Below are 22,671 nucleotides of genomic sequence, written 5' to 3'. Positions count from 1 at the left end.
TCTGTTTTGATGCAGTGGACGAAGGCTAAGAGAATGCACAATTACACCGGAAGCAGCATGCTGAAGAAGCTGAAGTCTATTGAGAGCCGAGCTCATGGATGAATGAAGGAGGACCAAAGAAAGAGACTCAACACCGAGATCACATCCAACGCCCAGCCGAAGACACCATTCTCGGTGGAGTTGGATACGTTCGAGGTGTCGAAGAGATTCAATATGCCGAGGTTTCAATTTTATGACAGTAAGTCTGATCCAAACTTTTATGTTGGTTTGTATTTGAATTTAATGGCTTTGTGGAGCGGGAACAAGCAACTGTTGTGCAAAGTATTCACATCGTTCTTTGGAGAGATAGCTTCAGATTGGTTCAAACTGCCAAAAAGGAGTGTAAAGAGTTGGGAAGGCCTGGCCGAGATGTTTGTGACCAAGTTTGTTACAAACAAGTCGCAGCCACTAAGGACAGACTCCCTACTGGCTTTAAAGATTAGTGATTGCGAAGGTCTTCGGGCTAACGCCAAAAGATATTACGATGTTTACAATCGGATCCTAGCTTGTAACCAAGAGCTGGCGGTCGTTTCTTTCAAGAACGGCATGGAAGTTGATTGCCCGCTTCGACAATCACTTATAAAAACCCTACCAAAGAGCATGGAAGAGCTCATGGCACAGATTAAGAAGTATGCCAAAGCAAAAGAAGATACGAAAGAGAAGAATATACCAAAACAAAAAAGGAGAAACAGATCGCCGAAGCAAGGCCAAGGAAATACCGACATTGACAGGCCAGAAACAGGAGTGAGGGCTATGCAGGCAGTCAGCACGGTATTCAAGATTCCAATCTATAAGATTTTGGAGAGGATCAGGAACCAGCCATACTATAGAGCATCGGAAAAGGTCCCTGGCGAGTTCATAGGTAGGAGCATTGAGAAGCATTATGCCTACCATAATGAGGATGGAAACACAAATTAGAGATGCAGGGCTTTAAAATCATACCTGGATGATCTAGTCAGACAGGGACACCTGAGAGACTATAGATGAAGCAAAGATAAGGGAAGAGCACGCAAGGTTGCCCTAGGAACCAGCAGCACCACCTCCACCATCATAGCAGGCGGATGGACCTTGGGTAATCAATGTGATTCACTTAAAAATCAATGAGAATGAAGTTCGAGGGGAGACCTAGGGAGTAAGGCACCTATAACATATATATCAGGTCCAACAGAAGAAGCCCAGAACAAATGAATATCAGTGACCGATGATCTCTTTTACTGAGGCGAACTTGGATATGGTACAGCATCCGTATAATGATGCTCTGGTGGTAACTTTGAAGATTAGAGATTGCCAAGTAAGGCGTCTATTGATTGATCAGGGCAGCTCTTATGACATTATGTATGTCAAATATTACAAGGAACTTGGTCTTCACCAGGATGATCTAGAGCAATTTGACAGTCCCACGGTCGGATTCAATAGAACGCCGACAAGGTCTCTAAGAGCCACGAATCTAGAGGTGTAAGCAGGGAATAAGAAGATAGTAACGGAATTTACAGTGATAGATACTCTGTCTCCACACAATATCATTTTGGAAAGACCTTGGTTGCATACAATGAGAGTTGTTCCCTCGATGCTACACCAACTGTTGCGGTCCCTGACTAAACAGGTGATTGAAAAAGTAAGAGGAGACCAAGTACATGCAAAAAATTGCTCCATGGAAGCAATAAAGTACATCTATAATGTAAGGGAAGCAGAGAGTACAGAGATTGAAATGAAGACCACGAGGTCTTGGATGATGTCTGCAAATAACCACCTAAGAAAAGCGAAGAACCTTTGATAAGGTTCTGATGCAAGAAGGTGATGAAGAACGATTCTTCCTCCTCGGTTCTGGCTTAGTCGAGGAAGAAGAAAGAGAACTGGAGGTTTCTTGAGAGAGAACATAGAGGTGTTTGCCTAGACATCCTATGAGATGCCAAGGATTAGCGCCGAGGTCACCTGTCACAGACTTAACATGGACAGGTCGACTAAACATGTTATCTAAAGGGCAACGAGGCCGACATTGGTACATGTACTGGCAGTTAAAGAAGAATTGGAGAAGCTACTAGAGGCACAGGTCATCCGAGAAGTGAATTATCCCACATGGTTGTCCAATACAGTGGTGTTAAAGAAGAAGAATGACAAGTGAAGGATATATATGGACTTCACAAGCTTGAACAAGGCTTTGCCCCAAGGATAGCTTCCCGCTGCCCAAGATTGATCAGCTGGTGGATGCCACATCGGGGACTAGAAGGATGAGTTTTCTGGATGCATACAGATGGTATCACCAGATAGTAATGTATGCCCCTGACGAAGAAAATACAGCATTTATCACCCCCGAAAGACTCTATTACTACAGAGTAATGCCCTTTAGGCAAAAGAATGCAAGAGCGACGTACCAAAGGTTGGTCACCTAGATGTTCAAATATCTAATTGGGAGGACAGTGGAGGTTTACATTGACGATATAGTTGTCAAAACCAAGGAACCTGGGAACCATCTAGCCGACCTGAAAGAGGTCTTTGACATATTGATGCCTTAAAGTGCGTATTTGGAGTTAGATCCAGTAAGCTCCTGGGATACTTGGTAACCAAAGGAGAATTGAAGTGAACCGAGATCAAATCAAGGCCATCCTCGATCTGAAGAGCCTGAAAACAGCGAAACAAGTCCAGATTTTGACTGGCAAGGCAACAGCCCTAAACAGGTTCATCAGCTGAAGTTTAGATAAATCCAAGCAATTTTTTCTGTTATTGAAGAAAGCCACAGACTTTCTATGGACAAAAGAATGCGAAGTCGCCCTAGCTGACTGGAAAAAGTGCTTGACAACTGCACCAGTGTTGTCGAACCTGATACCATGAGAAGAATTGTTCTTGTACTTAGTAGATTCAAACCACACCATGAGTGTCGTGGTCATCCGAGAAGAAGAGAAAGGTGAGCAAAAGGCAGTGTAATATGTGAGCAAGACCCTAGCAAATGCAGAAACCCGGTACCTGCCTCTAGAGAAGTTAACATTGGCTCTCGTAGTGGCCTCGAAAAAGTTGAACCACTACTTTGGTAGCATGGTACTAACCAAGCATCCACTAAAGTCCCTATTGCAGCATGGAGACCTGACAAGCAGAGTAGCTCCATGGGCTGTAGTTCTAAGTCAGTATGGCTTAGAGTTCAGGCCGAGAATAACAATCAAGGGCCAAGTTCTGGTCAAATTTGTGACAGAATTATCTCCAGGCATGATCCCAATGTGGGCACCAGTGAGCCACGGCCTAGGATGTCTAAAAAAGGAAAAGGAAAACCAACTAGAGCTACGGAACCCCACGCCGGTAGAACAAGAGAATGGAAAAAAAAAAAGGCTAAAACCCTGGGATATTTACATCAACGACTACTTTCGCCTCTTTGTTAATGGTAGCTTAAACCAGCAAGAAGCAAGGACAACAATTGTAACGCCCCAAACCTTCACATGTCATCGATATTGTCCGCTTTGGGCCATGCCCTCACGGATTTGTTCTTCTCAGTAGGTCACCCATCCCAATACTACTCCAGTCTAAGTACGCTTAACTAGGTAGTTCTGCTATGGATTTCACCACTCAGGAAAAGGCCTCAATGCTATATAAGAGTCTAGGTTTTTACTTTTATAGGTTAGGAACTCCCCCTCCATTCCCGATGTGGGACACCGGGACCTTACAATCCACCATCTTTAAGGCTGCACGTCCCTGTGAAGTAGCTTTCCAGCTTACAAGGCTGCCCACATGCACCGAGAGACGCTAGGGGCCCACACTCGGTACTCAGGAGAGTCGGCTTTGATATCATTTGTAACGCCCTAACCCTTCACATGTCATCGATATTGTCCGTTTTGGGCCATGCCCTCACGAATTTGTTCTTCCTAGTGGGTCCCCCCATCTTATAACTACTCCAGTCTAAGCACACTTAATTGGGAAGTTCTGTTAGGGATTTCACCACTCAGGAAAAGGCCTCGATGCTATATAAGGGTCTAGGTTTTTATTTTTATAGGCCAGGAACTCCCCCTCCATTCCCAATGTGGGACACTACGACCTTACAACAGTGGTTTTGGTATCGCCAAATGGGCGAATGATAGAATAGTCCATCCATTTGGAGTTCAAGGCCTCAAATAACGAAGTAGAGCACGAGGCACTGATCACTAGATTGAAATTGGCAGCAACTATGGAAGCCGACGAAGTGGTAGTCTTCTGTGACTCCCAGCTCATTGTAAATCAAGTGACGGGCAAGTACGCAGCCCGGGATGAGAGGATGATAGCCTATGTCAAGGAGGTTATCAAGTTGTTAACATGTTTCCAAAATTCCCAGCTGTAGCAAGTTAGCTGAGATAATAACAGCCATACCAACACACTGGCTAACCTCGCCAGCGCGATGAAGCTGATAGCCTATGTCAAGAAGGTTATCAAGTTATTAACATGTTTCCAAAATTGCCGACTGTAACAGTTTAGCCGACATGATAACAGCCATATCGACGCGCTGGCTAACCTCGCCAACGCGATGAGTCGGGTAAGATGTCACGACCCAAACCCGCCCCTGTAGGTTTAGCACTGTAATCGGCCAGTAATCCGTGGATTACCAAAGGCCTCTGAACAGATTAACAAATAATAAGGGGTTGCGGAAGCAATAATACAAAATAGACAAGGTCCAATGAGCTGTGATAACGTACATGGGACAGAACATTTCAAAACTTATTTATATATATATAAACATGCCAGTCCAGATACATAATATTCACAAGGCATTTATAGAATGTACTTCCTAAGACCTGACTTTACAGGGTATACACAAAGACTAGCATGATTACAAAAAACAGCCATGGCTTTAAGCTTCGTTCGGAACCTCCTCGGGAGGCACAACAGTTGGCTGACAAAAATAAAACAGAAGGCCATCAACTCTGGCCCTGGTCACATGCCGACTCACCTACATACATAATATAAAATGTGAGCGAAGCCCAGTGAATAATAATAGAGTAAAGGGTTTCAATGAATGAGTTCGTACAGATTCAGAAATCATAATTCAGTTAATATCAAAATCATAGTTTATCCAGATCATATACAGACAAAAATCATAAGTCATGATTAAGTTTACGTGATACATCCATTAGCATTAACAGAACAGAACGTATACACGTGAGGTTACGAATAACCAGTTCCATAAAGGAACCTCCGGATCCGGGCAACAGAATAGAACAGAAGCTGAGCCCCCGTGACAGGGCCTCCGGTACGGGTAACAGAGTGCAGACAGAAGTAAGTTCCATAAAGGAACCTCCGATACTGGGTAACAGCTAACAGATATCACATGATGCTAAGGATGTCACGAATATATATCAGAAATTGAACAATCATTCATTATACAGAACATATCATTTCGGAAAACAGATCTTGTTTTATCACACAGAAAGTAGATATAGTTTGAACATAAATTTACTAAATTATTACTCACAGTTGGCTTTGAAACAGACAGACGGAGCAGATTGATCACACGACACGTGGCACGTGACCTACATAACACATAATGGACACACACTTGAAACACACTTTCTAATTGCACAAAACTTATGTCGTTGGTTCTTAGTATGTTTCTAACCTTAAATCCTCACTATAGAGCCTTAAACATGGCCTAGGAATGCCTAGGATGGAATGAGGATACAAAGATGCCTTGGAAAATATTTTTCAAAACTTGCTGAAAACAGGGGTCTCGCTCGAGCGTAGCTTCCTTCGCTCGAGCGAGCCTGTCAAAACAGAGGGGTCGCTCGAGCATAGACTCCTTCGCTCGAGCGGTCTGTAAAAATGCAAAAGTACTAGCTGTTGAAATTTTACACTCGATACCCGCTCAATGCTCGCTCGAGCGTGAGACACAGCTCTTCGCTTGAGCGTAGGTCTCGTCGCTCGAGCGTGCGTCTGCGTGCACCAAAAACCTGAGAGCTTGCAATTTATGCTCGAGCCACCATTCCTTCGCTCAAGCGGAGCTCTGAACAAACGATGGTCGCTCGAGAAGGAAGCCAAATTCTGAAATTTTCAAATTTGCCTTCCAAGCTCACACCAAGCATTCAACACCTCAAAACTCGACCTCTGGGGCCCATTTTCTGGAAAACACTTGTAAACTCATAGTATAAGATGTTTCAAAGATCAATTTGTAAAATCAAGCTCAAAGGTGAGTCAATTAAACACAATTTCAAATAAAACTTCAAGAACAAAACAAGAGCTTAACATGCAAGTGTTCATTTTAAATCCAATGCTCTAAAGCATGACCAAATGTAAGATTGAGCTCAAAAATAGGATGAATTCATGGACTATAACAAAAATGTGGACATGCATGTGGAAATTCATGAAGAACAACTCCAAAATCTAAGAATATGTGCATGCATGCATGAATTCACTCTTAATCCCAACTCTTTAAACCAATTCTAGACTTTAAACTCTAATCTTCCATGAACCATGCAAGAATTAATCTTAAATTCACAATTGAAAGGGGAATCTCCTACCTTAAACCTTGAATTCCAAGTCTAAGAGCTCAAATCTTCCAAGTTTCCATCAAATCTCCAAGATCAAGCAAAATTCTTGTTGAATCAATTTTTTCCTACTCTTCTCTCACTCTCACGGTTTGGTCTGAGATATGGATGAAGAAATGATGCGGGTGTAAATTAAGTCCCACACAAATTTGTAAAGGTGGCCCACTAAGTGGCAAACATATAAATACTCAACTAATGTGATTTAGCATTATTTAATCCAATTTAATCATACCAAATCAAATTTCAACTAAATTTACCATAAAATCACATCAATTCTAATTAATACAAAACACTAATCCGTTTCGGATTCGGCCGCCAATAAGGCCTTCAATTTGCAGTTTAAAACATAAAACATGAACAGATCATTTTATGGCAAACAAATAAAAACACAAAATGATGCAATACATATGCAATTTAATTCTGAATTCCTTCTAAATTACTGTTAGGCATAAATAATCATGGTTTAGCATTAATCGGAGGTCGGGGTTATTACATAAGATAAGGACAATAATGGTGGATTACCTATCAGTCCCTAATATAGGGCCCCTAATAACAGAGTATGAAGCAATGTGCGTAGAGATGGGTCCAAATTGGATGGACGCCATAGTTTTGTTCCTTAGAGATGGCAGGCTGCCAACAGACAGAAAGGAAGTGCATAAGATCATATTGAAGTCGGCCAGGTTCTCCCTCTCAACAGAAGGCCCTCTGTATAAGAGATCCTTCATTGGACCCTTTCTATGATGTGTGCACCCGTCCTAGGTAAAGGACTTTCTATATGAGATCCATGAGAGAGTATGTGGAAGCCATGCTGGGGGTAGATCACTTGTACACAGGGTCATATCTCAGGGATACTAATGGCCCTATATGCAAAAGGACATTAAAGCATATGTAAGAAAATGCGAAAAGTGTCAAAGTGGCTGGGCAAAGGAAGCTGCAGATCTGAATCCAGTGTCTAGTTCCTGGCCATTTGTCCAATGGGGCATGGATCTTGTTGGGCAACTGCCCCAAGTGGCTGGGCAAAGGAAGTTTCTACTGGTAGCAACTAACTACTTCACGAAATGGGTAGAGGTTGAACCCCTCGCCAAAATCCGAGATGTGGATGTGAAAAATTTTATCTGAAAGAACATCATCACCAGGTTTGGGATCCCAAGAGCCATTGTGGCAGACAATAGCACCCAATTTGACAGTAAGCTGATTAAAAACTTTTGTGCAATGTACAAGATCAAGAACTACTATTCTACTCCTAGTTTTCCCCAAAGTAATGGTCAAGTCGAGGCGTCCAATAAAATCATCTTGGATGGGATCAAGAAAAGGCAGGAAGCTGCCAAGGGCAAGTGGGTGGAGGAATTGCCCAATGTCTTGTGGGCGTATCGGACTACATTGAGAAGATCTACAGAAGAATCTCCTTTTGCCATGGCATATGACACCGAAGCAGTCATTCCACTAGAGATCAGCATCCCTGGAATCAGAACCCAAGGAGTAGATGATGGAACAAATGAGGCATTCCTTGTCCGAGATCTTGATTTGATAGAAGAAAGAAGAAAAAGAGCAGCAATTCGGCTGGGGGCATACCAACAGCAGCTCGCTAGGGCATACAACAAAAAGGTCAATCCTAAGGAGTTTCAGATTGGAGACCTCGTTTTAAAGCAGGTTATCGGCAATAAGAAAGATCCCAGGGAGGGCAAGCTTGGCCTAAATTGGGAAGGACCATATCGCATTATCTCAGTCGCAGGCAATGGCGCTTATCAGTTTGAGGACACTGATGGCAAAGAGTTACCAAGACCCTAGAACACAAGCAATTTGAAGTTTTTCTACCATTAATTTATGTTTTCAAGTTTATTTTATGTAACAGATTATTAGTCGAAGCATTAATGAAATACTAGCTTGATTTGGTTTTACAAAATGTTGTTGAAAATTATACGATAAGACTGCAAAGTCTTAAGGTGATGTTCCCATGGTGAACATGGCGATTAACTTAGACTTGCCATGATGGTAGAGTTGAACTAAGTCCACGATGTTTCAGCTTGAAACAAGGCGATTAACTTAGACTTATCCTGATGGTACAGTTGACCTAAGTCTACGATGTTTCGGCATGAAACAAGGCGAAACTGGCCATGATTTGGTCAGTTTGTAAGAAAAGCTGATGAGGATAGTACTCTCAAAGCACTAAGGTTAAGCCTTAAGTGCTTCGTTTGGGCGAGCCAAACATGACGACCTCGGCCAGAAGTGTCTAAGTAAGACTTAGGCGATAATCAGGTGATGTGTCCTTAATATGAACATAAGTGGTACTTAGGTTCACATTAGGGGACAGGAAATAGGAATGGGCATAACACTTGTGAAATTTTTGAAAAATTTTACAAGTTATCCGAGATAATTGAATGAAGGGATACCTGAGGTATACCTGCGATAACCAACCAAGTTGTTAGACTTGAAGGGGTGAAGTCTTGCTAGAAGACAGTCAGTACAAGCAAAGAATCAACGCTTGTAAACATTTGATGAGAAATTTTTATAAGTGCAATTAGGCCGAGATAATTAACAAAAGTTGTTATCTGAGATATGAGATGATTACCCGAAGTGTGCTAATCCAAAGTGATTAAACAAGTAAGTTGTACTTAGAAGTATTTCAAAAATCGAAAGTATGGAAACATACAAGACAAAAAGAGATAACACAAGGCATGAAGCTAAATCAACACTTAGACAAAAAGAAGGTTGGCATTAAGGAGAAATTTGTTCAATTACAAATATAAGGCACATCGGCCCGAAAAACAAAGTTTTCAAAAGATTACAACTATTGAAAAGACAAATGTACAAGATCAAAAGAAAGAAAAAATCCTAAGTACTAGATTGAGGCTCATTGTTCTTGCTTGTCTTGGCCTCGGCCTCAGCCTCAACAGCAACCTCGGCATCAATCTCTTGCAATGTTTAGTCGACACTTCTCTCAGTAGAAAGAACCTCGGCCTCGGACGTGATGGTTTTCTTCAGCGAGGTGCTCTTGGAGACCTCGTCCCCGTCCTTTTCAATCAGATCTAGGATCTGATCATTCAGAGTTGGGGACTTGGACCCAACAATAACCTCTTTGCTAGCACCTTCTTTGACATCTTCGGAGTCGACCTCTTCATCTGCCTCATCTTCCTCGGACTTGACAGAAGATGGCGGAAAGGGGGCCTTGAGCTGATTGATATCCCGGAGTGGCGAGTCGTTGGGGATAGATAGCCTTTTAAGCGTAGCCATCCAGCCCAAGTAATAGCCTTTGTTACAGGCTAGATTGACTTGTTGTTTGTACTGATCGTGCACGGCTGCTTGCCCCACCTCAAGGGCCCTTTCGTCAGCCGCCTTTATCTCGGCATCCTTTACTTCGAGGGCCCCAGTGAGTTTGGCCTCAGCTTCGGCCACTTTAACCTCGGCGGCCTTGGCATCGGCCTTCACAGTTTCAGTAGTAGCCTCAATAGCTTCAGCTTTAGCCTCGGCTTTGTTCTGAGTAGTTTTTGTAGCTTTTGCCTTGTCCATTAAATTCCGAATGCGAGTCTCGGCTTCGTTGAGTGAAGCAAGGAGAGCTGCAGCTTGTTGTGTCTTTTTCACAAGGTCCTTCTTCACCAACTTGGCCTTGACCGCATGGAAGTGCGCGTGTTTGATGGCTTGCAAAAAAAATGAGCAAGTAAAAAAAAATTGTCCTTTTTCACCAACTCAGCCTTGACTGCATGAGAGTGCGCATGTTGGATGGCCTGCAAGAAAAAAATGAGCAAGTCAAAAAAATTGGCTAAGTATAGAAATTGAAAAGCGAAAACAGTTGAGATAATGGTGAGTGATAGCTAATGCACGGTGAAAGCTCTTGAAATTCTTGAAATAGTGAAATAATAACCTCGGCTAGAGGAGCAATCTGGGTTGAGATGATTAAAGGACATAGTTCTTGATTGTTCATTCTTGATTCTTGATAAGGTGGACATTTGATTCCTTAACGCCGACGAGTCACGATCTCAGCCGGAGAGATACATGTGTAGTTTCCACTACCTCAGTATGCCAAAGTAATAGAACCTAGGGACAATTGTGGGGAAGTATTTTACCAGTGACGCCACGTGGCCAAGATAGCTTCGAGATGTCAGCTAAAGTGCAACGTGGATGATTCATGCTTGTCGAGGTGACCACGACATTGCCGAGATGTTCTACGGTATTGCCGGAATCCTAAGATACTCGGATAAGAGACAAGAGTCCTAGAATAGAAAAGGCTCTCAGTCTGGATAAGGATAAGGCTCATGAGGAGTTTATCTCTATCTAGCCGAGAGTCCGAGATGAGTAATGAGCTTGTGTCCTACGAAGTGAGACTTCTAGGGGGCTAGGTCACTGTTGGTTATAAAAGTGAAGCACCCTTGTGGGTCTAAGGTATGTTATTCCTTGTGAATTGAATACTTGAGCGATATCTGTGAGAGATAAGAATACTAACTTGATCGTCGGAGTGCCCCCCAGGTGGACGAACTATCGCTGTATTCTCATCTTCTTGTTGGTAGGTAGTTGGCTCACTCTATCCAGTCAGTGCTCTCCAACTAAGTTCACTGTTTGATTGTAAATGTTGAAAATCAACACCCATAATAGATTAACCTAACCACCTGCCAACAAGAAGATGAGAATACTACGATGGTTCGTCCACTGAGGGGCACTCCAATGATCAAGTCAATCAAATAATCTCTCAAAGATATCGTATAAGTACTCAATGCACAAATTAAAGTGTACATTAGACCCACAGGATGCCTTACTTTTGTAATGATCAGTGTCCAACTTTCCCTAGAAGTCTTACTTCATGGGACTCTATCCTTTACAAGGATTACATTTATCACAACTCACTATTTAGATTAAGATAAACTTCCTCAAGAGTCTCATCTTTATTTAAATAGGTAGCTTGATGTCATCTAGGACTTTTGTCCTCTATCCGAAAATCTCGAATTCCAGTATTACCGCACCATATCTTGGCACCGTGGTCCGTCCATGTGGCACCTCGGCTAACAACCTCGTCCACATGGACTACCCAAAAAATATGTCCCCACACTTCTTTTTTGAAATAGATTGTCTTTATCAAAACTATATGTCAATCTAGTTTCTATGATATATATCTTATTTTGGAATATTGAACCTTGTTTGTCAAAACTGTATTTACTATCCATGCTTCTACTCACTGAGCATCAGCTGACTTAGTTGTTAATCATTTCCAGGTGATAGAAGGACTTAAAGTGGACTCATAGCATAACGGGGACTCAATTACATGGACCTTTAGGACATTCATATTTTTTTAATGTTTATTTTTCAGATTTTTATGTTAAGTTCGTGCATTTTTTATTTTATTTTTTATTAGGGTTGGTTTTGCCGTTTATACTTGTGACTGGTAACTGGATTGGGTTTTGATTTATTTATTTCTGGACTATCGTTACATTTATTCTTTGTGATATTGGGTTTGCGTTTAGGCTTACGTGTGCCTTGGGCTAAGTCCTTATGGGCCACAGCCGGTTTTGCCTGGATTTGAGGTGTGACAACAGCAATAATTACAAAACAAAAATAAAAATAAAAAAGCAACAAGAATAAAAGCCGCACTGCCTTATAGAAACAGCTTCGTAGTATGCATCAAGATTGTATGGTATGTATATGGTTTAAGTTACATACGGTCCGGATCGGTTCTAAGTGTGTGTTTGGAGTTTGCTTTGTTATGATCTTTTTTATTTTTGAGTGGCTGTTTGGGGTTTGTTTATTTGACTTTTTATGAAAAAATTTGTAGAAAACTAAATTCCTTATTTAGCAGCTTTCCAAACTCAACCTTAGAGCGTCTCCAATGGTTTGCCAATGGAGCCACCATTGCTATAATATAACAATAGTGGTACTCCAATAGTGAATATGGTAGTTGCCAGATTTGGCAAATGCCAAAACTTATACCAAATTTTACACAAGTTTTAGCAGTTGCCATATTCATCAACTCAGCCAAAACCAACCATTTCCCTCTCTCCCAGCAAAATAGGTAATTTTTTGCAAAACCATCATTTTGGCAAAATCAATTGCTATAATTCTTTCATTTTCTACTATTCGTTATCCAATTATAGCAATGGCAATGCTATTATAGCATTTGCCATTGTAGATGTTCTTAGGAGATAAATACATTTGAAAAGTTGCTAAAAAAAAATTTGTGAGTAAAAAAATTGATATGACATTTGACTTTTCTAAATAGTGACACATATCTTAGTGACTTTTTGACTTGTCTGCAAACACCCACAAAGAATAAGAGATATCCACCTAGGAATGACATAGGTTGGGTCGGGCCAAGTTTGAGTCGGGCCAGGATTAGATAATAAGGGATTTTATATCTACCCAAGCTCGATAACATCGGGCATCTACATCTACCTAAGCCCAGTCTAAAAAACAATTACAAATCCCAAACCCACTAATCAAGCTATATGTTTTTTTTTAAAAAAAAATCATAATTAAATTTAATCATACATTATATTTCTTAAATAAATATATTGACATTATTATTGAAAGATTGTGTGTATAAGTTGAAAGATGTCTTAAATAAATTCAATCACATATCACCACAAATGTAAGTTTTAATAAAATCAACAAAGATAAAGCCTAAATTCCAACCAAAAATATATTTTTTAATACGTTATAATTAATTAATTAGTTTAATAGCGGGCCAAGCTGGGCTGGGTTGCAATGATAAACCCAAGCCTAATCCATTAATATTTCAAACTGAAAATGTTGGCCTAACCCGATCCCTGTGGATTAAAACAACATTACTAAGCCTTAAAAAAATAGGACTAGATCGGACAGACTAGGTGAGCCAACAGGCCGATGCCCACCCCTAGGTCCACCAGCCATTTGTTATATATTAGAAATCGTAAAGAACGCCAAATTATACTAGTGATCCCATGGACTGAGGGTTATCGCTATGCCTTATGGCACAACATCCCTGTTGTGAGGTCCCGTAGAGACATTTTTTGACTTTATTTTGATGATTTGAACCGTTCATATTGTAAGGCTTGGCGAGTATATTATTCATATAAAAATCAAATTAATCGGACATCTGTAACCCCGTGATCAAGTCTAATTGTTTTAAAAAAATTATTAAAATCATGTTAACTGTTTATTTTTTGAAAAACAAATGTGCTCTTATTATGAGGCTACAAATGTCTAATTTTACTTGATTTTTTGCATGAATGATCTATTCGACGAACCTTACAATATGAACGGTTCGGATTATCGAAAAAGACTCGGGACACGCTCTCTATTGGGCCTCACAGCAACCTAAGGCACATTAGGAACCCCGAACTCGTGATCCCATAGTTTGCCTCTTGAGTCAATTTCATATGGTACTCAATTTATCATATTTATTAATAAAAATGTATGATTTATTTTTAAAAACACACTTGTCATGTATCTTTTTTTTTAAGACACAAATGCAATAAATTAAATAAGTTAAGGTTATTGAATCAACCTAATTTTTCGTATAGATAATATATACGAAATACTCTACAAAATGAACAATTTGAATATTTGAAACGGGACTCGTTATGAGTCTCACGAGTCCAAATAACACCTTCCCATCCAAGATCTACACTGAAGGAAAGCCAGTTGTAAATTGTAATTACAATTGAAATGATAGAAAAGGAAATATTAGTTAATATATGTTCTAAGGTTAAAAATATCATTAAAAAAAATAAGAAATCCTTTAATGACGGAATGGAAATCAGGAATTGAATTCATTATAGGATCTATTCTATCATTTTAGAAGACGGCATGCCGCTACGCGGACTCGAATTGAGATTCTCTAACACTACTTCCTAAGAGTAACGTGTCTATCAATTTCACCATAGTGCCTCTTCTTTCTCCAACTTATAATAGACTATTCATATTCAATTGTCGAGATTGAAGTTGTCACAACCAGCATTTTAGAAAATCTACTATATTATACATATCCCATACCCAAAAAATGTATATCATATATGTATTTTTAGTTTGAAACTTGACAGATATATTTTTTCTTTCTTTTTTCCTCTCATCAAATCTAACATTCAAAAATAAATATTGAATGTGCAAAATGAATTAGGAATGAGAGATACAATTAACAAACAACCATAACTAATACCACCAAATACAAAGGAGAAAATTTCTCTTCATGGATGACTTGGCCAATCTCTCTCTCTCTCTCAATATTTCCTGAAAAATTAATTGCAGAAACCTCTCAATAGGTTCTTCCAAAAAAGAACTCCCTAGCAATCCATCTTACACAGGTATTAATAACATCTTCCTCAAAAAAAAAAAAAAAAAAAAAAAATCTTACACGGGTATTAATAACATTAATTACATCAGTAGATTCATTTTTTATCAGATGTTTGCTTTGTTTCTCTATTTTATTTTATTTGAAGAATTTATATTTGCAGGATTTATTATTTTGGTTTTGCTACAATCTATTTTCTTCAATTGATTTGTAATGAAATTGCATATATGATCTGAATTCAGCCCTAATATGTTTTTTCATGAATTAAGTTCATTAAAATTTTCTGTAGAAGATGAAATTTATCTGCAGCTATCATATCCAATGAGGATATGAATCCTGGTTTAGTATGTGACATTTTTTTAATTTTAAAATTCAAAAATGACAGGAAAATGCCAAAACTTAAATTAAAAAATAAATAAATTCCCCTCTATATACCTTTTTTTTTCTCATGAGAAATAATGTTTAAAAAGGCATATAGAGGGGGATTTTCCTTTTATTTTTTGCCCTTTTCTGTCATTTTTTAATTTTATATGTGAATAATATTTTTCCCTTTGAATCGTGTTCTTAGTTCTCTACCCTTAATTAATAGTGAGTATGCCCTACAAAAAAAATAAAATAAAAAAAAATTAAAATTAAATTAAAATTAAAAACACAATTTAAGTAAATAGTGAGTAATGCAGTGCAATTCCTTTCAGTGAAATATTATGGATCAGGAATTTTTTTTGGCAAGAAAAATAACAACATATTTCATTTCAATAAACATGGAAATACAAGAGCGAAGAGTACATCCCAAGTACAAGAAGGTAAAAAACCTAACAACAGAAACACTAACAAACACATCATCAACCTAAAGCAATACTAAAAAACATCATCAACCTAATGCAGAACTAACAAAAACAACGTGAACAATGAAAGGCACAAACATAACAGAAGCTAAGACACCATCCAACACAAACCACAGACAAACGTTAGCCTGGACTTCACATTCCATTAGATGCATCAAGACATCTGGCTCAGGATATCCACCTTGTAGATAAGACCCACATAGCACCATCAATTTCCAGTGACTAGAAGAAACTGAACCATAAAGCTTGACAAACCAGCAACAATAACAACCCCTGCAAAAGAAATCAGAAAACACAAATCCGAAATTAAGAAAACAAGAACAATTAGGTTATGGAGTAAGAAGAGTTTACCGCTGAGGAGATCAAAAAGGACATGGATTAGTGTAGCTGTCTTCTATACAGTGTTCTCTTTTGTGCTTTCCATGACAATTCTAGGTCCCTATTCCTATGGAAGACTTGTTTTAGCCATTTGAAATAAGTCAACGTTACATACAATACCTGGTTGATCATGTCAATTGTCGTATGCTTGTCTCAAAAATTAAACCATGCATTTGTAAGTACAAACTAATTACTGTGAAACTACAAGTCACTCATTAAATCAGTCTTTTTTTTTTCTTTTTCTTTTTTCTAGTGCAGTTTTTCTAATTTTAATTTCTAAATTTATTGCTTTTGTACATGATTAACCAACCTATTGTCTTGTAATTGTACAACATAAATGTTACAGATCATATGCAAGCATATATATTGATCTTATAGGGTTTTTTTTTTTTTTATTTAGGTTGCAAATTTTACAATGGATTCCATGAAAGGACAAGGAGGCATTCAGATGCTTCTAACTGCAGAACAGGAAGCCCAGCAAATTGTAACTGCTGCTAGAAACTGTAAAATCTAACCCATATCTATATACAGAAGTTACATATGAACTCTAGTCATTCATTTTAAATCTAGAAGTATATAAACCAAACCAAACCAAACCAAGCCAAGCCTTAAATCCCATCAAATGGGAAAATTTAGAAGTTCATTTAAAACAATTTTTTTTGTTCAGTTGATTGTATTCAAAACTTGCTTTCCTCCTTGTTCTTTCTTTCTTTCTTTCTACTGTTTTTTTTTTTCTTTTTTTCTTTTTTCTTTTTGTTTGTGTGTGTGTGTGTGTTTTTTTTTCTTTAACACTTTGTATCCATCACTGTAATTGTCTGCTCTTCAGTGAAAATGACAAGGTTGAAGCAGGCTAAAGATGAGGCTGAGAGAGAAGTAGCAAATTATCGTTCATATATGGATACAGAATATCAAAATAAAATTTCCGAGGTAATATCTGTCAAAACATCATCATCATCATCATCTTACCATCTTCTTAATATATAGCAACCATAGAACATAATCAATCCTAGCTAGGATCTTCATTGACATCTTTCTATGTTCTCCAAATTCTCTTTTTATTTATTTAATCATTTATTAGAGCTGAAAAAATTCATTATTGTTATTGTCATTTTGGTGTGATGTACATGTGTGTGTGTGTGTGCATGTGTGTGTGTGTGTAGACAAGTGGGAGCTCTGGATCAACTGCAAAACAGCTTGAAGTGGAAACAGACAAGAAGATTAAAAATTTGAAGGAGACGTCATCAAGGGTATCACCAGAAGTTGTTGGGATGCTCATCAAGTATGTCACTACTGTCAAAACTTGATGCATCATGCATCGAGGTTAGTACTCTGCAATTAGTTCACATCCTTAACTAAACTCCGCCTTTCTGTTTCTGGGTTGGGTTAATCTAAGAACTAAACCAACTCAACTTACTTTAGCTTAATTTGGTTTGGTTATTTGGTTTTTTTTGGTTTGGTCACAAGAGAATCGATTAATTTAGTTTAATTATGGGTTCTAATCTTTTTTGAGTTGGCTCTAGATTTCTCTAAAAAAAATATGTGTACATATGATGTTGAATATTTCTTTCTTTCTTGTTTTCCATCGCAGAAAACTCAGAAAATTAGGAGATATGGAGAACAACAGGCAATAAAGGCGTAGGTATTGAAGACAAGATGCAAGAATAAGCATTTGTTGTCTCTTATTTATTTCATTTTCTTGATTCATTTGGTCAGTTCTATACCTACTGGTCCTCAAATTTCATTTTCCCACTACATTGTATAAAAGCTATTTTCAGTTTTGGATATTTCTCATTCTCTTTTTCAATATTGGATGTTAAAATTAAATAAATCAAATTGTGGCTTCGGTTGGGACTGGCAGCTACAGAATGGTCATATTGGAGAATCCAATTGATAAGGTTATGGAAGCCTACATAAAGATAAGCTAAAGTTTTTTTTTATTTATTTAAATGAAAAATAAAAAGTGAAAAATGTATCTCATTGTCTCTTATACCACCCAAAGTCAAACTCAAGACCTCAATAATTGAAATATATAAACTAAACTGGATGCCATCAAGTATTGGCTTTTGATACATACATAAATGTGAGTGGATTCCATAATAACATTAATTGACAATTTTTTATTGCATTTGGCTTGATTCCTTGTTAAAGCTTGATGTCATGCCAACATAAAGCCGTTGATATTCAGCTTAATCTGATAGTGCAAAAGAAATTACTTTGGCTTTTCATTGAGAAATTCTTTTTAGCAAAAAAATACATCAACTCTCTATCTTAGCAAAAATAAAATTGATAAACCCAATTTTGCATCAATTCAAAGCATCAATTTGATGATTACTGGATGTAGAGTAGATACTACAAAACATGGACTGGCATGTTTACATATACACAAAATTGAGGAGTGAGAAGAGCTTACCTCCAATATCAAGTTGTTCCATGGACTCCAATGTTAAGGAAAACCCTTTTGTTCAAGTTTCTAATATATATATAAGCTTTCCGCAGATTGACATATCACTTCTCCACCTAACCATGTGATTGCCCCAAATCAATTGATTTAACAGAAACCCCCTTGGATGGCACTTCTGATCATATTTCTGCTATAATTGCACCAAATATCAAGAATCTGCAAAATAGCACCCATCTAACTGCCAGTGGCTTGGTAAATAAGATGCTGATTCAATAGCATTCAAGACTAAAGATCTCAAATTTTAGGTAATTTAATGTCTCAAAGGTCAAAGGAAGTTTCGGTTACTTCTGACCAACTTTCTCCAATGAGTTGTTTTTCAAGAAGAATCGTCCTTATTTATCCGTTTTATTGATGCCTTTTGGTATCTCAGTTTTTCAATCTCCTTCTCTAGAAAGTCCAGGGTTGTGTCAGTCACATTGTTTGGAGGACAGCCAGCATCCAACATCATCTTTAAGAACTTGTATGCATCCTTTAATCGACCAGCCTTACTATGAACTTCAATGAGTGTATTATAAGTGACAACATCAGGATTTATCCCACTAGTCCTCATCTGCTCAAAAAGCTTGCTTGCTTCATCAATCCGACCAGCTTTACCAAGTGCATTAATCAGGGTATTATACATCACAATGTCAAGATAACCGCCCTGCTTCACTAGTTTATCAAGAACAGCACTGGCTAGATCTGCCTTTCCCATCTTCCCCAGGCCTTGAATAATCACATTATACGTTGCAATGTCCGCTGGGCATACATTCTCACCCATTTCATGAAGAACACCCCAAGCCTCATTGAAATAGCCCCTTTTCACAAATGAACTCATCATGGAATTGTAGGTGTAACTCACAGGGTTGACACCCATGTTGGTGAAAATCTCAAACAACTTGCAGGCTAAACTGAGCTTTCCCTTGGCCAAAAATATTGACAAGTAGGTATTGACCATATCAATATCAAAAGAGTCTACACATTTCACTTGAACTCGTCTTCCCCTAGACAGCGAGAACGTTTGAATAGAATGGTCATTGGAGTTCACTTGATTGGCCAACCGATCCATATATGGGGATGACGACCACGGATCAGTGTCACTGGAAGGGAACTCCTCATCTTGGTGCCCATCAGCCTTTAAATCAGGGCCAATATCAATCCCCATGTCATGTGAACTTATCAAATTCATGATGTCGCTGAAGTCACCTTTAGATGGGAACATAGGTGTGAAATCCTTATTTCTGCTCTGTGGGCTTTTAACATAAGCTTCCATATTGGCTTTCCACTTGAGCACGGTTGGTACCAGATTGCCATCCCTGATGTGTTTCATGAGCCTCTCTGTCCACTCCCCACGGCCTTGCCTATGAAGCCCAATCAAGAGTGATGTCATGGTAACTAGATCAACAACAAAGCCTCTGCCTTCCATCTCCTCCACTAACTGCAAGGCATCCTCAATCTGGCCCTCCCTACAAAGGCACAAAATGACAATGCTAAACGTAATCCCATCCACAAACGGTCCTTTCTTCTTCAAATCACAAAACAGTGTGTATCCGGCTACAGCTCTTCCATTTTTGAACAATCCATCAATCAGTATATTGTATGTCCAACAGGAGGCCCTCACACCATCCTCAACCATTTTCTCGAACAGTTGGCATGCTTCTGTAAGTCTCCTAGCCTTGAGCAACCCATCTAAGAGGGAGTTATAAACAACATTATTGGGACAAAACCCATTGTACTGCATCTCACTAAATATTTTTATCGCATCGTCTATCCGATAGGATTTACAACAGCCTTGTATAATGATTCGGTAGGTGGAGGCATCGGGTTCGTGACTAGAATCCTTCAATTCCTCCCAAACAATGAGAGCATCCTTAACCTTCCCGGCCAAGCACAGAATGTGAATCAGGCTGTTGTATGTGCACAAATCTGGACCAAATGAACCATCAGAGCCCTGACTCCTTTCCTTCATCTCTCTGAAGAGGCTCAGGGACATACCCAGATCACCCCAACACCCAAATGCATGAATACATATATTGTAGCCCCATAAGTCCAGTGCAAACTGTTTCTTCTCTCTCAGTTTGTCGAAAACCCCAGCAAACTCATCCCTCATGTCTGCCTTCCTGAGTGCAACAAACAATTCATTACAAACAATAGCATCAGGAATTGCACAAGACCCATCGTCATTGCCATTTGAGGCTTCTAAGAGCTTAAAGAAGATAGACAAGGCCAGACCCATCTGCTCTTTACGAACAAGTGCAACCAGCACGGAGTTATAAACGTCAAAATTCAAGCAACTGCTACTTCTCCCCAATTCTTCCTCCATGTGGTCCAAGATTTCAAGGGCAAAATCAAATTTGCCCATCTGGATGAACGCATCAAGAAGCAGCTTAAAGGTCCCAGAATCAAGGACAACACCATCTCGCTTCATGGAATTCAGTAGATCAATGATCTCGTGGTCGTGATGGCGGCAGCAAATAGCACGGAAAATTTGGGTGTAGGCTTTCGCAGAGTGCTTGTAGTTGGGCCTGAGAGAACACCACCTGAAGAAATCCACCTTCTTGGATACATCAAGAGAACTCCTTCCGAGGACTTGCAGGACAAGAGACTCGCAGATGGGAATGGAGTCCTCATCCAGGTTTCGACTTCCTCCATTTTTGGAGAGAGCTTCAACAACAGCAGAAACCAGGAGGAGATTCCCAAGTTCGAAAGTAGTAGTGGTGGTGGTAGTGGTTTTGTTTCTAGCGAGGGCAAGAAGAGCAGAAGAGTAGAGGGCTGCTGTTCTTCCTCGTCCGTGGCGCATTGTTCTTCTTGTTGTTCCTCTTCTTCCATCAACCAACCTTTTCTTGGTTCTGGTTTGAGTGGGCAAGAGCCTAAAGATCACCCAAGTGGTTTTCTACCCACATCCTCCATCACCCATATCCATTCAAGTGACAACTCACTCGGTTTAAATCACCTGTAACCAACAAAAATGGGAAAATTACACTAAAGAAAAGCAAAAGAGCAAAACATGGACCCTTGAAGAAAATATTTTGAAACCCAAACCATTAAGCAAACTGGAAAAGAGATCAAGTCACTGATTCAACCGTCGAGTTAATAGGAATCAAACCGTGACATCACAATTACATCATAAATATATTAAAATTATAAATAAATAGAAAATATAGCTATTAAACTGACACACACACAAAACCAAAAATCTAAAAGTTTACTTAAATATTTCTTCTAATATTTTTCTCTATTTTTTACATTAAAAATAAATAGATAAATAAAACGATAAATAGACAATGGTGGTTCTTGGTAGACATTATCTTAAAATCATTGCACAATACTTAAAAGTATTATACTTTCACAAGCAAAAGCCATCTCACGATCTAACCAAATATCGAATTTAGAAGTTAGAACTATAATCATGGTAATGAAAGCATTCTCCTTCAAACAATTCATAATACATATCTTTTAAATAAAAGAGCACAAGTAAAATCCAAAATCCTAAGTTATAATAAAATAAATCGCAAGCCCAAGTCACAAACATAAAGCAATTAGAGTTAAATTTAAAACATTAAGAGTCAAAACTCAAACACAAGACAAAGTATGAATCCTCAAACACACAGAAGCCTCAAATCATATAAATTAAAAACAAATAATGAACAAGAACATAAATAAATAGGAATTTCATTTGTCTCCTATATTTGCTATAACAAGTTTCAAACTTTCAATAATAATAATCAAATATGAAACACATCACTACTTTTTAAACTCAATTGCTAACCTTCAAAGTTCAAGATTAGAGAAGAATAGGGTTATGTTGGAGGCAATCTCATCACACAAGATGACCCATTACCTGAACTTGTTTTTTGTGTGAAAATAATGAGGAGAAGGGAGAGGAACTGGCATGGGCGGCTGCCGGAACCGGAAAAATTCGCCGGAGAAAGTGAAACCCTCACTTCACTCAGCAACAGCTATGAGAAAGAGGACGACTAAAATTTGTAGCGTGCGTATATGGGTACATAAACCGGCCGATCCTTCTAAGCCGGTTCGGTTTGAAGGTTGAACCGTGGTAAAGTAAAATAAAAAAGGGAAAAAATATCAAATAAGTAGAATTTAAAAAAAATAATGGGCAGATTAGCCTGGTAGTCCATAGAGTTGGTCACTTGTGTCATTTTAATTTTTAGTATTTTAATTAGTTTAATTTTAATCCTTAGGCCTCGTTTGGGAACATGTTAA

General features: G+C 38.7%; 3 protein-coding genes across 5 annotated transcripts; 2 read left to right on the top strand and 1 right to left on the bottom strand.

Annotated features, from left to right (window-relative positions):
• Positions 1 to 102: 102 nt before the first annotated feature.
• Positions 103 to 957, top strand: LOC145821756 (uncharacterized). Its single transcript, XM_082918319.1, has one exon. It carries the CDS (start codon positions 103 to 105, stop codon positions 955 to 957), a length of 855 nt encoding a protein of 284 aa, XP_082774445.1.
• A 14,516-nt stretch (positions 958 to 15,473) lies between these two features.
• On the bottom strand, positions 15,474 to 22,460 carry LOC114280379 (pentatricopeptide repeat-containing protein At4g01570). 3 transcript variants are annotated; one of them, XR_003635555.2, is made up of 3 exons: positions 22,289 to 22,443; positions 18,418 to 21,400; positions 15,474 to 15,902 (listed from the first exon to the last, which is right to left on the bottom strand). XR_003635555.2 is itself a non-coding variant. In XM_082920544.1 (2 exons), exon 2 carries the CDS (start codon positions 21,245 to 21,247, stop codon positions 18,785 to 18,787), a length of 2,463 nt encoding a protein of 820 aa, XP_082776670.1. In that variant the 5' UTR covers positions 21,248 to 21,400; positions 22,217 to 22,460; the 3' UTR covers positions 18,206 to 18,784. The 3 variants fall into 3 exon arrangements, 1 of the variants encoding a protein (XP_082776670.1); XR_003635556.2 differs by having other exon boundaries at positions 22,217 to 22,441; XM_082920544.1 differs by lacking the exon at positions 15,474 to 15,902 and having other exon boundaries at positions 18,206 to 21,400; positions 22,217 to 22,460.
• LOC114280380 (V-type proton ATPase subunit G 1) lies at positions 16,355 to 17,705 on the top strand. The gene is made up of 4 exons (XM_028222738.2): positions 16,355 to 16,510; positions 16,834 to 16,934; positions 17,168 to 17,327; positions 17,596 to 17,705. The coding sequence occupies exons 1-3, from the start codon at positions 16,423 to 16,425 to the stop codon at positions 17,309 to 17,311; spliced, it is 333 nt and encodes a 110-aa protein (XP_028078539.2). The 5' UTR covers positions 16,355 to 16,422; the 3' UTR covers positions 17,312 to 17,327; positions 17,596 to 17,705.
• Positions 22,461 to 22,671: the final 211 nt, after the last annotated feature.

Source organism: Camellia sinensis, chromosome 3, assembly GCF_055761805.1.
Source record: "Camellia sinensis isolate YWXY chromosome 3, ASM5576180v1, whole genome shotgun sequence".
Taxonomy (NCBI): Eukaryota; Viridiplantae; Streptophyta; class Magnoliopsida; order Ericales; family Theaceae; genus Camellia; species Camellia sinensis.
This window is presented reverse-complemented; position numbering and strand designations above follow the sequence as displayed.